Here is a 14440-nt window from a genome sequence, read left to right as displayed (position 1 = left end):
GGGTTGTGTGTTAATTAATTTTTTTCTTTCTTTCTTTTTTTTTTTTCAATGAGAGGCACAAGTGGGAACCAGTTGGCTTCAGGCATATGCCCTTCTCTTGTGGCCATGTGGGAGGCCTGCGAATGACACATTATGTGTGGGTGTGGCTAGGCATAGGGCTAGATCGAAATCTACAGCACATCTCAGCCGTCTCTTGCTTCACCCGCTGTGTGTGCTTGCAGTGGCGTGGCTTGCGTGGGCTTGCTCCATCACTGCGGTACTCTCTCTCTCTCTCTCTTACTTTTGTACACATTGTTAGCGAGCCTTTGTCCTTGCTATAACCGATTGGGCTCCGATGAGGCCCTGTTATTGCCGTTAACTTATATTAGAGACAAAGAGCAGGAAAAAAAGGGGATTTAAAACATCCCTGTTATTACCGGATCCTTGTTATTGCCAGGCCTGTTATATATGATATCCACTGTAACTGAATTATGTTGTGCATTGCATATGATTGTTGTCATATAGTGAAACTAACCTCCTTGCTAGGATATATCACGTAGTATTTCATTTTCTTTATGCTGTATTTAATCATTCCATTGTCAGCCGCTGAGAATACTTGTATCATAAGAACCTAAGTTAAAGATGTCTACATTCACATCATTGCCACTGCTAGCCATCACAACATTCATCCCCTCAACACAACGCTCAGCCATATACATATCCACATACACATTGCTCTCCGCCCTCACTACATTCATCCCCACAACATAACACTCAACTACGTACATATCCACATACACATTGCTCTTCATTCCCTCAACATAACGCTCAGCCATATACATATCCACATACACATTGCTCTCCGCCCTCACAACATTCATTCCTTCAACACAACGCTACACGTGACTCACTCAAGCACCACCAGACCAACACAGACACAACCAGTTACAAGGTCATAAGGTCGGCATGGAAAAGAGGTCGCCGGCAGACGGGAGAGGAGCCAGCCCGCCCGTGACGTCAGGGAGGAGAGTCAAGTCTGGCAACTTCTGGATGTGGGACAAGAGCTCCTGGCGGACACTGGTCACTTTATCCAGCTTGTCTTTGTAATCCTGGACCACCGGGGGGGGGGGGGGGGGGGGGGGGGGGAAGGGAGAGAAAATAGGGGTCAGGACATTTACTCTCAGAGAAACTTATTTTAGTTTAAATAAGAGTTTTACGGTACTGCAACACAATAAGGTCATATGAGTGCCAGAAGATTAGAGGTGTTACAAAAGAGTAACAAACATAAAAAAGAAGAAGGGGAGATAAGGACAACAGACGTTTGATAGGAAAGAAGAAGCAAACCACACCAGAGCACCCGCCAACCACCCACGGACAAATAGTGAGGGAAGAGTAGAACGTTTTTCACTCTGAACTGGCCTAGCAGCCTTAGGGTTCAAGGTCCAGAGGACCAACTGACTGACTGACTCATGGTAAAAAATTTAAAAGAGAGGGGGTGAAAAAAAATTTAGTTAAAAGAGAGGGGATTTTTAAAAAAATCAAAGTTGACAGCATTTGTGACAAACACTATGAAAAACAGAAAGTTATGCTGAAGAGAAGAAGGAAATGTTTTGGGAGAATTCAGGAGATTTGTTCAAAGAACATACATTTATTTTATCATAGGCATTCTTTAAAGAATAAAATATAAGCAATTCTCTAACAGCCTCTATCAACTGCGAAAAAAAAGGGACTAAAAATCGACACTATCACATTTCCCTTATCAACTTTTACACCTCTCCCCCCTAATATGATCTACTTACAGTTTTAGTAAGAGTTTTACGGCACTAGCGACACAATAAGGTCATATAGTTGCCGAAGATTAGAGGTGTTACAAGAGTGTAACAAACATAAAAAAGAAGGAGGAGAGATCAGGACGATAGATGTTTGATAGAAAAGAAGAAGCAAACCACACCAGAGCACCCGCCAACCACCAACTAATATAATTTAAAAAATTTTTTTTTGTAGTAGAGGGTTTTACGGCGCTCGCAACTGCATAATGTGATTAATGTTATATGACACATCATGATTAAATAAAAGAATACAAAGAGGCAAAACGTATAAAACAACAACAATAAACTAACAAAAACTGACCTGCAGATTCTTCTCAGTAACTTTAATATGCTCCTGTTGTGACAAGATAAACGAGCGCAGCATGCGTGCAGCCTTTTTCCTTTCTTCCAGCTCGGCCACCAAGCGTCGGTTGTAGTCGTTCAGCAGCAATGCTGCCTCGTCTACTTTATCTGACAACTTTTCAGCAGATTCCCGATCTGTTTTTCAGTTAAGTAGTATCAATAATATAAATAATAATAAATGAATTTATAACGCAACAGAATCCACAAAAAGTGCTCGGTGGCACTTACAAAACACACATACACACACACACACACACACAAAAGCTCTAAAGCTCAGTACCACAACGACATGCATAAACTTCAACAAAAAAACAAACAAAACAAAACAAAAAAACACAGACAGATATTTCAGATATACAATTACAGCATTATAAATATACTTTTCTGAAAAACATTGTCTTCAACTTTGTTTTAAATTGATTAATGATTAAGAGTTTTACGGTACTTGCAACACAATAAGGTCATATAAGTGCAGAAGATTAGAGGTGTTACAAGAGAGTAACAAACATAAAAAAAGAAGGAGAGATCAGGACGATAGATGTTTGATAGGAAAGAAGGACCAAACCACACCAGAGCACCTGCTTACCACCCACTCCCGATCTGTTTGTAAACAAGAGAACGGTGGATCAAAGTACACCCAAAGAAATTAATTAATTAATTTTAAAATAAGAACAAAAACAAAACAAAACAATAATTACTAAAAACAAGACTCAAATTAGTTTGAGTAAAGAAAACCACAGCGACACAATAAAGGTCTTTTAGTGCTGAGAAAGACAAAGAAAAAGAGAAACCACTGATGGAGTAAAAAAAGAAGAACCAGTGAAACTCTCCATTTTACTCTGACCGACAAGATTTTAGTGTGTAGCTCAACTCTTTATCTCCGGCAAGCCGCTCCCAGCGGCACACTATCGGAACAGCTGTGCCGGTGAGTCGCTGACAGTTGCTCAGGCACATTCCTATACGACGACATCGCCATCATACTTTTCGGCAATTCGCCATCAAATTACTTTTTGGCAATTCAGGTCTCTTTTACCGGAAGTTCATTCATTAGATGAAGAACTATTAACACTTTTCCATCAATTGAGTCTGAATAGGTTTTTCCCGATCTGTCAATTAGATTTTTAAAAAGTGATAAGTTGTTTTGGCTTTTTACATCGTGATGTTGGCGCAATAATACGCAGATTTGACGAATACACGATTGATGGAAAAGTGTTAAAATGGGTTTAATGGTTTCGATTTAATGACCCATTTAATGACATTTTTATCATTTTTAGATTTAGCTCCAAAAAAGGGCCCCGAGAGGGTGAGTTTACCCCCCTCGGAGATAAAGAGTTAAGCAAGATTTGCAATGACAACATTAAGGTAACTTTTTAAAATCAATGTTTTCAAGTTACGCTTATTGAACTTATCCTGATCTAGGGTTATATAAGTGGGTCTGACAGTTTTCTAGAGAAATATAACAAAAGTGAGGCATAAACTAAAGGGGACAATTCTAAAACTGAGTTTCTGACTTTGATCCTTTTTTCAGTTGTGACATTTGATCCACAGACAAAGAGAGCACACACACACACGAATGAAGACACATACACACAAACACACATACATGCATGCATGAACACACACACACACACACGAATGAACACACACAGACACACACACTCACTCACACACACACTCACTCACTCACACACACACACACACACACACACGAAAACACACACACATGAACACACACACACACACTCACTCACACACACACACACAACACACACATCCACACACACACACACACCTTGTGTTTTGTCGAGATGAGTGATGTCAGAGACCTCCGGGGGCAGTGCGGCAATCCTCTCTCTGACTGACGCGTCACATGAGGCAGAGTTCTCAAGGTCAGACAGACGCTGAACAAGGTCTTCAGCCTGGGAATTCCAGTGGAAAACAAAATTTTGAAAAAAAAAACAACTAAAAGAAGTATAACCGCGTACTAAAACGAAGTATAACGAAACAGTTAGAAATAAATATCAGTTTCAGAATCCTCTCTGTCTTTTTTTCCATATCATAAAATCATATTCACTTACTCAAATTCACAAGGTCAATAAATGCATAAGAATAAGATCATTAATCATCATTCAAAATCCATTCTTACACAAGCATATCTCTACAGATCAACTAATTTACAGTAAAAAAAAAAAAAACTTTTATAGTGACAATTTCAAATTTATTAACTCTTTCACTACTGCGAGCTGTGTTCCACAGCTCATGTGACTCTAAAGGCTGAGTGAACCGCGAGCCAAGTTTCACGGCTCTCCACTTTCTGCTTTAAAACCAGTCCTAATTATTCAATAATTGAAGCGGAAATCTCAGGTTGAAGAATTATCGTTTTTAGCAACATGTGGAGAAAAGTTATAAGTTCCTCTTTATTTTCATATATATATATAATGTATGTGGCCAATATTGAAAATTGAACCCAAAATCTTTTTAGTTTCAGTAGAGGTTTTACGGCGTTCGCAACTGCATAAGGTCATATGAGCGCCAGGAGATTAGAGGTGTTACAAGAGAGTAACAAACATAGAAAAGAAGAAGAGGAGATAAGGACGATAGATGTTTGAAAGGAAAGAAGAAGCAAACCACACCAGAGCACCTGCCAACCACCCACCCAAAATCTTTAATTTGTGAGAGGGTTGGCAGAATCAGAATGTAGGTAATGGAAAAGGTGCAGTCCAGGTGGGGAAAACCCCTTGGTATAGGAAGAGTAATGCTGAAGGAGCAGTTGCTGATATTGTGTATGAAAAGAGATTGGTAGTTTTTCTCCATTTGTTGGGTTGAAATGGACCTGAACTGAATAGATAGCTAACCTTTTTTTTGGCGCGCTCATATGACCTTATGCAGTTGTGAGCACCGTAAAACTCTTACTAACATAAAACAAACAAGGGGACCAGAAAATGAGAGCATCAGATTTTATAGAAAAAAAAGCTAAGCAGATGAATGTAGAAAACATGGGATGCAAAATTTGATTTTTTGTTAGAGTCCATGATCTCTGAAAATACAATGTTAGTGCTCGAATGGGATGACACCCAAAGCCCAAGGGGGGGGGGGGGGGGGGGGGGGGGATAAATGAATGGTTAAGAGTCAGAGAAAGCATGATAGTGAGGCAATGAGGAGACGATCAAAAATTTTTACAACTCATTTCACTGGCTCACTGACTGGGCCTCCTTTCGTGAGAAGGACTCTATTGACTGAGGGGTGTGGAAATCTATAACAAAAGAAACATTATCAGTGCAGCATAGGACGTTACATTTGCAGTGTGCTGACAGCACTGTGTAACCCTCACGGACTGGGCAAGTATGCACTCAGAAAGGGCCTACCTCTGATGGCTTAACCAAAACATATACAGCTGAAATAAATTGTTTAACCCTATCCGTACATCGAGTTTTACTATCGTATCCATACGACGTGGGGAACTCTGTGCCATCACTTTCAAAGAGGAAATTTACTCGTTACTCCTATCCGTACGCTTCGCACAGCAGTCTGTCAAAATGATTTTTTGAGAAATTCTGAAATTTTCAAAGAGATCTTCATACTGAAAGTATTCTAAAATGAGAAGAATACAACCCCGGGGGTAAAAAATGACCCTAGGGCGTACAGATAGGGTAAAGACAACCACATACTGTCGAGGACAAAAGTAGCTGTCTTAGACAGGTGGACGTCTTACACATTGCCATTTTAATGTTTAAAAAAAACATGCAAGGGGGGAATAGAAAGTGTTTGTTTGCACAGGTGACTGTCTTAAACAGGTGGCTGTTAGAGCATGTTCGACTGTAGAAAAAAGCATTTGTCAAACTCACGTCCACATTTTCAGGAAGCTGCTGACCCATTGCCTCCACCTCCTGCCTCAAGGAAAACTCAGGTTCACTCTTCTTCACCTTTTTTGGTTCTAGAAAAAGAAATACAAGAAATAAAAGATAACAACTGATATAGACAAAGAAAAATCTTGCAGCAGCTTTATACTCATACAAAACAATCGAAAAGGCAAGTTCATTGCATATTTCTAAAAAGAAACGAGATCTATACACTTAACTTGAACTAAATACAAAATTTTTTAATTAAAAAAAAAAAATTAACGAAAACCTCTCCCCAAACTACTGTCCTGAGGAATTCATGAGTCAACTTGTAAGCCAAAATGCTTCATTGAAGGCTAGAAAAAGAGTGTGGCACCTCCAATGCTTGAGCAAGCCCAGTCATAACAACGAAAACTAAAGAAAGGAAAGGACAGTCAGGAATCCATGAGTACAGATTCTATCGGTTGAAAATATTTGCAATGCTTGGGAGTTGTTTTTTTTATAAAGTCCTAAAAATTGTGGTGGAGAAGCACATGTGAACCAAAGAAATGAAATGTAAGAGAAATTTGCCTTCTCAAAAGTCCATACAATCAGTGGAATTTGTAGCCACAATGTTTCGTAGCATTTTTTTCTTTATTAAAAACAAATCTCATAAGTTGTGAAAAACACTGAAATTTTATGACTGTCATTGTAACAGTTATAAATGGTCGCTTTTAAGGACAAGCGGGCTAATCCAAATTTCGGGGGTTTCCAGAAATCTTGACCCACACCAAAAGTGGGCATTGCCCTACGCATAGCAGAAGTTTGGTTTCATTGGTGTATATTTGTTTGGTTATAGAGAAAACTCTCCTTGTCTTTTAAAGAAACAGAACGAGGGGCAAAAATTTACCTTTGATTTTCTAGAAAAATAGCATTTTTCGGGATAGCCCCTTTGTGCTTTAAAGCAACCAAATATTATAACATAAACGAACAGAATGCAACTGTGCTACCTAGGATAACTTTCAAGAAAAAGGACTGGTAAAACTAATTTGAACCAAAATATTATATATCTATAGCTTTCCCATCATAAATGAAACATTCTGTTCTTAAATTATTCTTACAAAACGCAAAACAAAATTACACGTCTCTTTATTTCATTAAAGAAAAAAACTTAAAAGACAGAAAGGCATTCAGTTTACTCGAAATTCTCAGTGAGCCTGCAGAGTAACAGATAACGGTCGTATTTTATCAGAGACAGAAAAGGAAAGCTGAAATACAAACAAGAATTATTAGAAAGATTTAAAAGTAAACTCTTTAGCATGCCTCACAAGATGTGCTTGATCAAGCAGGACAAAAAGCTCGCCTTGCCGGTATTTATATGTGTCACGACGCGGTGGAATCAGGCACTCATCAATTTTAGGCATATTGAGTTATTGGTATTATCTTAAAGCCATATATATGTGTTGCTCACAAAAATAATTTTACCTATTTATCTTAGATACAAGTCAAGGTATTGGCGATTGAAGGAGATGGGAGTCGCCTGGTTTCAGAGGTAAAGTTAGCGAGAAAATGTCCGCCAAAGTTGAGTAATTTCCTCAGCTTGAGAATCCCTGGAGACTGAAGATTTACATCTTTTATGCCTTAAATCAACACTTTTCAGTAAAATCCACAAATAAATGTGTTCTTCAGAGGCCATGAAAGGTGTTCAGCCAAAAAATAAAATTCGACAAAAAATTCCCAAACCTTCGAAAAAATGCCAGTTCCTTCACTTTCATTATTTTGACGAGTGCCTGATTTCACCAAGCTGTCTCAAATATTCCCTCCTCACTCACCAGCTTTGACAACAGTTGTCTCTGACGTCTGCCTCTTCACCGGTGGTTTGGGTGTGTCGGGGTGAGTTGTTGACGGGGCTGGAGGAGTGGAGGCACCGTGAGCTGAGGAGAGGAGAAGAATACTGGTGACTCTGTTCTCTCTCTTATAATAATAATAAATAACATTTGTATAGCGCATGTCCCCACTCGAAAGCAAGCTCTACGCGCTTTGCACTATATTATTACCCTAGCAGACCATAGAACACTCAGAAACATTCTCAGCTTCCTGGGAAGCATACAGTGCAAGCAGCTGGTAAAGCGTTCAAACATTAACAAACTGACAAGATCTTTCACTGTCTATAGCCCGGTTCCCATTCTCACCTGGGTGAAGTGGGGAAAATTTGTGAAAGTGCCTTTCCCAAGGACACAACGTCGGGCCCGCGGCTCGAACCCCCGAACCCGCAACCTCACGATTACGCGTCCGGTAGCCTAACCACTAGACCACCTACGCCACTAAGCTACTGTGCTATATGTCTCCCAGGGTGCAAACAGAGGAAACAGCACTCAGCAAGGAGTAGGCTAAGGGAGTTACTTTTTAAGTCTATACAGTCAATAAAAGATGTGGTAAAACATGGTGAACAAGAGCTGTAGAAAGTATAAAATAAACTAAGTGCATATTTATACAGTAGTCTCCGTCTAAGATCCCGGTGCTCGGGAGCAAGGAAATGCGGGATCTTAGGCGAACCGGGATCTTAACCGACGAACCCAGGGAAGAATCTATGGTGACCCATGTTAAGGCTCACAATCGGTAAAATGGTCTCCCTTCCCTCTACAATGAACTGACGTGCCCCCCTGGTGGGTTTATGGCGTATGGCGGGCATAGAGTGGTTAACCTTGATGACCTATCACAGTGCATAGTGGGACGAGGCGTGCCATTTTCACTTATTATCCTATCATGAGTCTCAAGATCTACGCTTATCCAGTTGCCCCTCCCCTTTACCACATCTCTGACCGACCCCCCCCCCCCCCCTCCCCCAAACAAAAAAACCGCCTTTGTCGTTACACACCATTACGTTGTGAACACACCAATTAAAATTCAGTCTGTCTCGCAAATTCGGGAGTAGAGACAACTGCTGCAATGGTCAGGGAAGAGTTCACGGTACGATGTGATCCCGCCTGGAGTGAACGTGTAGGCCCTACCCACCCAGCGAGTGATGCAAATTTAGGGGGAGAGCTCAGGTGAAAGTGCGATGCGTGGGGAAAACAAACGCGTCGGTCAGATCACACCCCGGTGTGATCCCGTCCTCGGGGCAGACATTGTATCGCTTCATCGAGTTTTACAACGTGTGTGGGATCACATTTACGATAGTGGCTGATCTTTGATGCAACGGACAGTTTATTGATCTCAACTTTTCACAATTGGTTGATCGGCTGTGCCCGCCCGGGTTTTTGTTTCGCAAATTATGATCTGAAATGCGGGATCTTAGCCGAATGTAGACCATCAGAGCGGGATCTTAGGAGTGACTTTTGTATAGTAAAAATTCTGTTTTCTTAAAACAACGGGATCTTAAGCGAACCGGGATCGTAAGCGGTGGGATCTTAGGCGGAGACTACTGTATTGAAAATTAGTTAAACCTCTGGTAGCAAAAAAATCAGAAAAAGAGCATATTTATATTGAAAATAAGTGAAACCGTATGTTTTTCTCAAAATCAGATAAAAAAAGTTTCTAAACCACATAATGTCATTCAAAACATGAGCTTAAGTTTATAAATTTTATTCAACAGGCTAAACTTTACTTTTTCTACCAAGAAAATAGTCAAGGGTGAGACTTAAAATCAGACTGGACAATCCTAATGATTCTATTCCCTGGCAGAGCTTCAGGGTAAAGTAAAACTCTGCAAACAGGTAAAACGAGTGGCAAATATGGGTCACAATTCTAAATACGAAGAGCGTTCAACAAGTCTTTAGCCTGACTATGGAAGAAGCAAGCTAGAAAACGGAAATTTGACACTCACAAAGCTACATCTCTACAAAGTCACCCTGCAAATAGGCACATTTTTGCCACCTTTGTTCGACCTTCTAAAGTCCTTGAGCATATATGACCTCAAATGGGACTCAAGATCATTCCTCCACTGCAGATACAGCCTTTACATTACGATGGAAATGCTGTCCTATGAGAATTTTATTCAGGTTCGGGTAAGGAAAAAAAGGTTATAGGGTGCTATATCTTTCAATCTCTCTCTTTCTTCTGGCGCTGAGGCATCATAAACGGTCAGCGATGCCGACAGCACGCAGGAACTGAACACTTGCCCGGGGGTCCTTGAAAAGTGCTGAAAGTGGGTTACTGGTATGTCCCAGCAGACGAGTTCTGGCACGATGGTGCTATAGCTATATCCGTGAATAGAGTGGGTGTGGGAGAATTTCACAGCCACAATGCTTTGCATCTGAGTTTTGTTGTTGTGGCCAAGGTAAATTGTAGTTTCATCAACACCGAATAATAGTCCCCAGTGACAGTGTGGCCATTTTCTGAGCACTCTCTCATGATGACGCCCTCACTGTCCTAAAGAACTAGACAGCATAAAACCTTTCCTTTTGAAGTTTGCATCTTTCACTCTGTCCTTGTCAAATATTTAAGTTTTAAGAAAAGGGCGGTCCACAAGGCAACAATTAACCTCCCTTAAAAAAATCGTCTTGGGTGATTTTTCTTGCAAATTAAAAAAAAATTTGATTACAGAGCAGCATTCAAATATTCTATTGTAGACATTGCTTCCATTGAAAATGGTGTTCTCTTTTGGTGTCTTCAGAAACCACGTGCACTAAAAGTACTCAAGTCCACACAGTTCTTTGGGTTTTTCCCGAAAACCCACACGCAGCATTCCAGAAAAAAATAAATAATCACATTCCTTCTAGAATCACTGTTGTACAAACAATCATTTCTTTTGTGTCAGGTAAAGACTTAATGAACACCCCTCACAGTAGCTAGACAGCAATGGTTGGAGAGAAGAAACTAACTCATCAACCGCTCGGAACACAGGGAGAAACGGAGAACGAGCACAACTTACAGCCACCAGAACAGCGCTTCAGCTGTTTGATGAAAGACTTCTCATAGACTCCCCGCTCTTTCCAGATGGATATCACACGCTGTAACGAGGCCTTCATTTTCTCATCAGCATCCCTGCAGTAAAAGAAAACAAATTTGTATCTCCGAGACAAAAGTGAAAAGAAGAAATACTGGCCTCAGTGACAATATAGGCCAGAAAACATTCAGTGCTCTCACAGCCTCTATGACCACAGGACTTGCACTGAAATTTTGACGAAAAAAATTGAGAATCAAATAAATGAATTTCCATACGAAAATTATACCCTGAAAATTTGTTAATACTATGTAGCAAACAAAACAGCAGTACTTACTCTCTGTAACACAGCAAAACTACCAACACCATGTGCCTTTCTTCACACCAACTCCGTAACAACTACAACAGCAGCAGAAATTTCCTTCTCATTAACTTCAATAATAGAATGTTGTAAGTAGTGTGGTTACAAAAAAGGACATCATAACTATCAGATTCGGCTCTATTTAACCTATCAAGGACAGTATTTATAAAATCCGAACTCTGCATCATGTATTCTCAATGTCAGAGTTTCATTTCAACCATTCACAATTCAGGATTTACTTTTGAGTTCTTTAGCATTTCCATGAACCACTGGAATATATTTTCATTAAAAAAACAGAAATCAAAGCAAAAAAACCCACATCCCAGAGAGGACACTACAAACTTACTTGGAGGCCTGAGTAAAGGCATCAGGCAGAATGTGGCCAAAGTCCTTACTAAATTCTGGTCCCTTTTTCTTGCTATTCTGAATAACATCATTGGCTAGGTAGATGAATGTCAAACGCTTGCTTGGTTTTGCTGGAGAAAAACAGAATGAAAATTACTAATTACTTCACATGGCAAAACCTGAAAAAAGAATCAATAAGAGTCATAAAAAAATTCCAGAAGAAGTAATTTTGTAAGAATTCATAGTTTGTTTTGTTTTAGTACGGGTTTTATGGCGCTCGCAACTGCATAAGGTCATGAGCGCCATAAGCATTCATTGTTTTGAGCAAGATATTATAATAAAAATAATAAGACCATTACAAAATGAGGGTTATTATTATTAACTGATTCTGTCCATTCGGCCGCTGACAGCGGCTCTGAGTTTTTGCGCTGCCTCCATTCGGCCGCTGTGAGCGGCTCAACGAAATCCGAAACAAATGTGCACTTTTTAACATAGTTCTTACTTTTTAAGTTGTCGAAAGGAAGAGGAACTTATAAACAAACCTGACCTCAATCTCTGAGCGCCAATATCGATCGAAACTCCCTGAAATTCTTGCAAAAATCGTTGTTTTGTTGTTGAGATGTAGGCTAGATCTAAGAGTAAACAACACGGAGCCTGGTATAATTAAAAAGGCTCTTCAAAGAAAGATATTCAACTAAATTTCTGAAATTCTTGCATAAATGTCGTTACAATTTTGTGTTGATTCCTATGGATTATAAGGACTTGTAGAGCTGAGAAAATGCGGTAAGTCGAAATTTTCGAAGAGCTGTTGCTCAATATTTCTTTCTCATTCCTTTTTGTCAGAAGCAACATGCAATACAAACAGATTATAGGTCATTGTTATTGATATAAACAGATTCTTCTGTTTAGTACCATCAGTTTGGTATGACAATACAATACCTATTAGAGTAACTTAAAGCTTCACAGTAATGCATTAAATGGATGCACCCCAGGTCTAAAACTGAACAGGGAAAAATAATTCTGTCCAGAGCCTGAAAAAATCATGGACAGAATCAGTTAATAGTCTAGTTTTTAAAAAAGCAAATTCACCCCCAAAAGCCGCGGACATGGTTAATTGTTATGATTATGACCACAGTAGAACACAGCCAATCAAGGCAGTAGAAATGGCTATGAAAATCAACCGCTGAGACTAAAAAAAAGCTTATGAACCAACAAATGGAAACTGAAGGTGAACATATATAGCATTTCTCAGCGTGCACAATGTCAGTGAGGCAGAGCTGTGTAAATAACCAAATGTCAATGATGTTCAACAGGCAGGCTCAGATAGAGGCACTGTCACTGAAATATCAGTCATATCTCTTCAACATACATATAAACACATCCAACTTTCACTGTCTAATTTACATAATTTTGCTCAGTTTCAATAATATTTAGATCTGGATCTAAAGGACAAATTTCTCTAACCACGACCTGACTCAGTGGTTGTGTGGGCTCGATTTTATTATAAATGCACCCTTCTGCCGATCTACTTTCTATTTTTATTGAACCCTTCTTTCAAAGTGACTATTTCTCCGAACGTTCGGAAAAATAAAGTTGAATTCTATTTCTCCGAACAGTTTCCGATCTCGAGATTTTATGGTTATTTGCGAGATTTAGGCTTCATCCTTTCATTGTGCCGTTCTGCGAGGACAGGGACGAAGCATTTTTTGCATTGAATTCAATTTCTAGAGCTAGAGATTTTTAAATGTCTGAATATTCAGATACTTCAGTTGCGGTTGAGGCAATCCCTCCATGCCCCCCCCCCCCCCACATTCACACCTTACACACACACTGACACACAAACAAACACACACACACACACAGGCCACTCCATTTGATTATTATCAACAAATCTCGAGAACGGAAACCGTTAGGAGAAATAGAGTTCAAGTTTATTTTCCCGAACGTTCGGAGAAATAGATCTAGAGTCGGCCTCCTCATGGCCCTCTTTTTTTCACCCGCCTCAAACCTACTGACCAATTTTCTGGGAATTTCCTTACAGTGTTTGCCACTATGGTCCATAGACTAGACTAGACTCTACTATATAGATCTAGATCTAGCCTAGGATAGTCGAAATTCTAGCCTGGATCCAAATGCTTTCAGTGCAGAATCTGTGTTACTAAAACTAAAAAAACACTGATCTAGACTAGATCTAGATATCTAGATCAAGACTGTCTAGCTGAGCTCTCTCTCTCTCTCTCTCTCTCTCTCTCTCTCTCTCTAGATATATCTCTACTTTCATTTTCGTCCATTCAGCCGTTATTCTACTTGCAACTTGGTTACCTTTCTCAAGCTCTCTGTACCATGTCTGTACAATAGTCTTAGAGTGTTTCCTGTGATGTATCAACCAAAGTGCTAATGTCTGGATACTTTGCTGTGTGTTATTAAGCTCTCCAAACTTCTTCACTAAACTGGAATCTGTGAACGAAGACATTATCCTGTGTTGACACTTTTCTAGCACCTGCTGTCGCCAACATCGAACATTAGATGATCCGGAAGTTGATATCTTTACGGTGCTTGTAATATAAACATACGCATATTTTTATTACTTGTAGCACTCTAATTATTCTGTCATATCATACAGACATATGCACTATTTTGAGGTTATTTAGTTTATTTATATAATAATCTTTCATATTATACCTAAAACTACAGATTTTACGACGTGTTTTGATAACTAAAACCAGACAAGCGATGTCACTATTAGTCGGCGACGAATAAAATCGAACACCGAAAACAGAAGCTAAAAGTAAAGCATAAATCCGAAAGAACCGCTATTTATACCGACTAATTCTCGAAAATATCAGAACAAATTTCTTTCTTTCAACCCCCCCCCCCTTCT

The 14440-nt window shown here is 39.6% G+C and overlaps 1 protein-coding gene across 1 annotated transcript; it reads right to left on the bottom strand.

Annotated features, from left to right (window-relative positions):
• Window positions 1-18: 18 nt before the first annotated feature.
• LOC101856584 (regulation of nuclear pre-mRNA domain-containing protein 1B) lies at window positions 19-14079 on the bottom strand. Its single transcript, XM_005101744.3, has 8 exons — window positions 13882-14079; window positions 11561-11690; window positions 10842-10954; window positions 7801-7902; window positions 5996-6084; window positions 3943-4069; window positions 2110-2285; window positions 19-1088 (listed from the first exon to the last, which is right to left on the bottom strand). The coding sequence occupies exons 1-8, from the start codon at window positions 14030-14032 to the stop codon at window positions 933-935; spliced, it is 1044 nt and encodes a 347-aa protein (XP_005101801.1). The 5' UTR covers window positions 14033-14079; the 3' UTR covers window positions 19-932.
• Between the last annotated feature and the right edge of the window lie 361 nt (window positions 14080-14440).

The sequence above is a fragment of the Aplysia californica genome, unplaced genomic scaffold (assembly GCF_000002075.1).
Source record: "Aplysia californica isolate F4 #8 unplaced genomic scaffold, AplCal3.0 scaffold00297, whole genome shotgun sequence".
NCBI classification, from domain to species: domain Eukaryota; kingdom Metazoa; phylum Mollusca; class Gastropoda; order Aplysiida; family Aplysiidae; genus Aplysia; species Aplysia californica.
Note: the sequence above shows the minus strand (reverse complement) of the source record. Positions and strands in the feature narration are given on the sequence as shown.

Bases quoted from the DNA above. Each gene is read 5' to 3' on its own strand.
- LOC101856584 (XM_005101744.3), bottom strand. From the start codon at position 14,032: ATGTCTTCGTTCACAGATTCCAGTTTAGTGAAGAAGTTTGGAGAGCTT. The intron at 4,070-5,995 runs GTGAGTTTGACA...TGGAATTCCCAG, and splicing joins AGCTTCCTGAAAATGTGGAC to GCTGAAGACCTTGTTCAGCG. The intron at 2,286-3,942 runs GTGTGTGTGTGT...ACTGAAAAACAG, and splicing joins TCATCTCGACAAAACACAAG to ATCGGGAATCTGCTGAAAAG.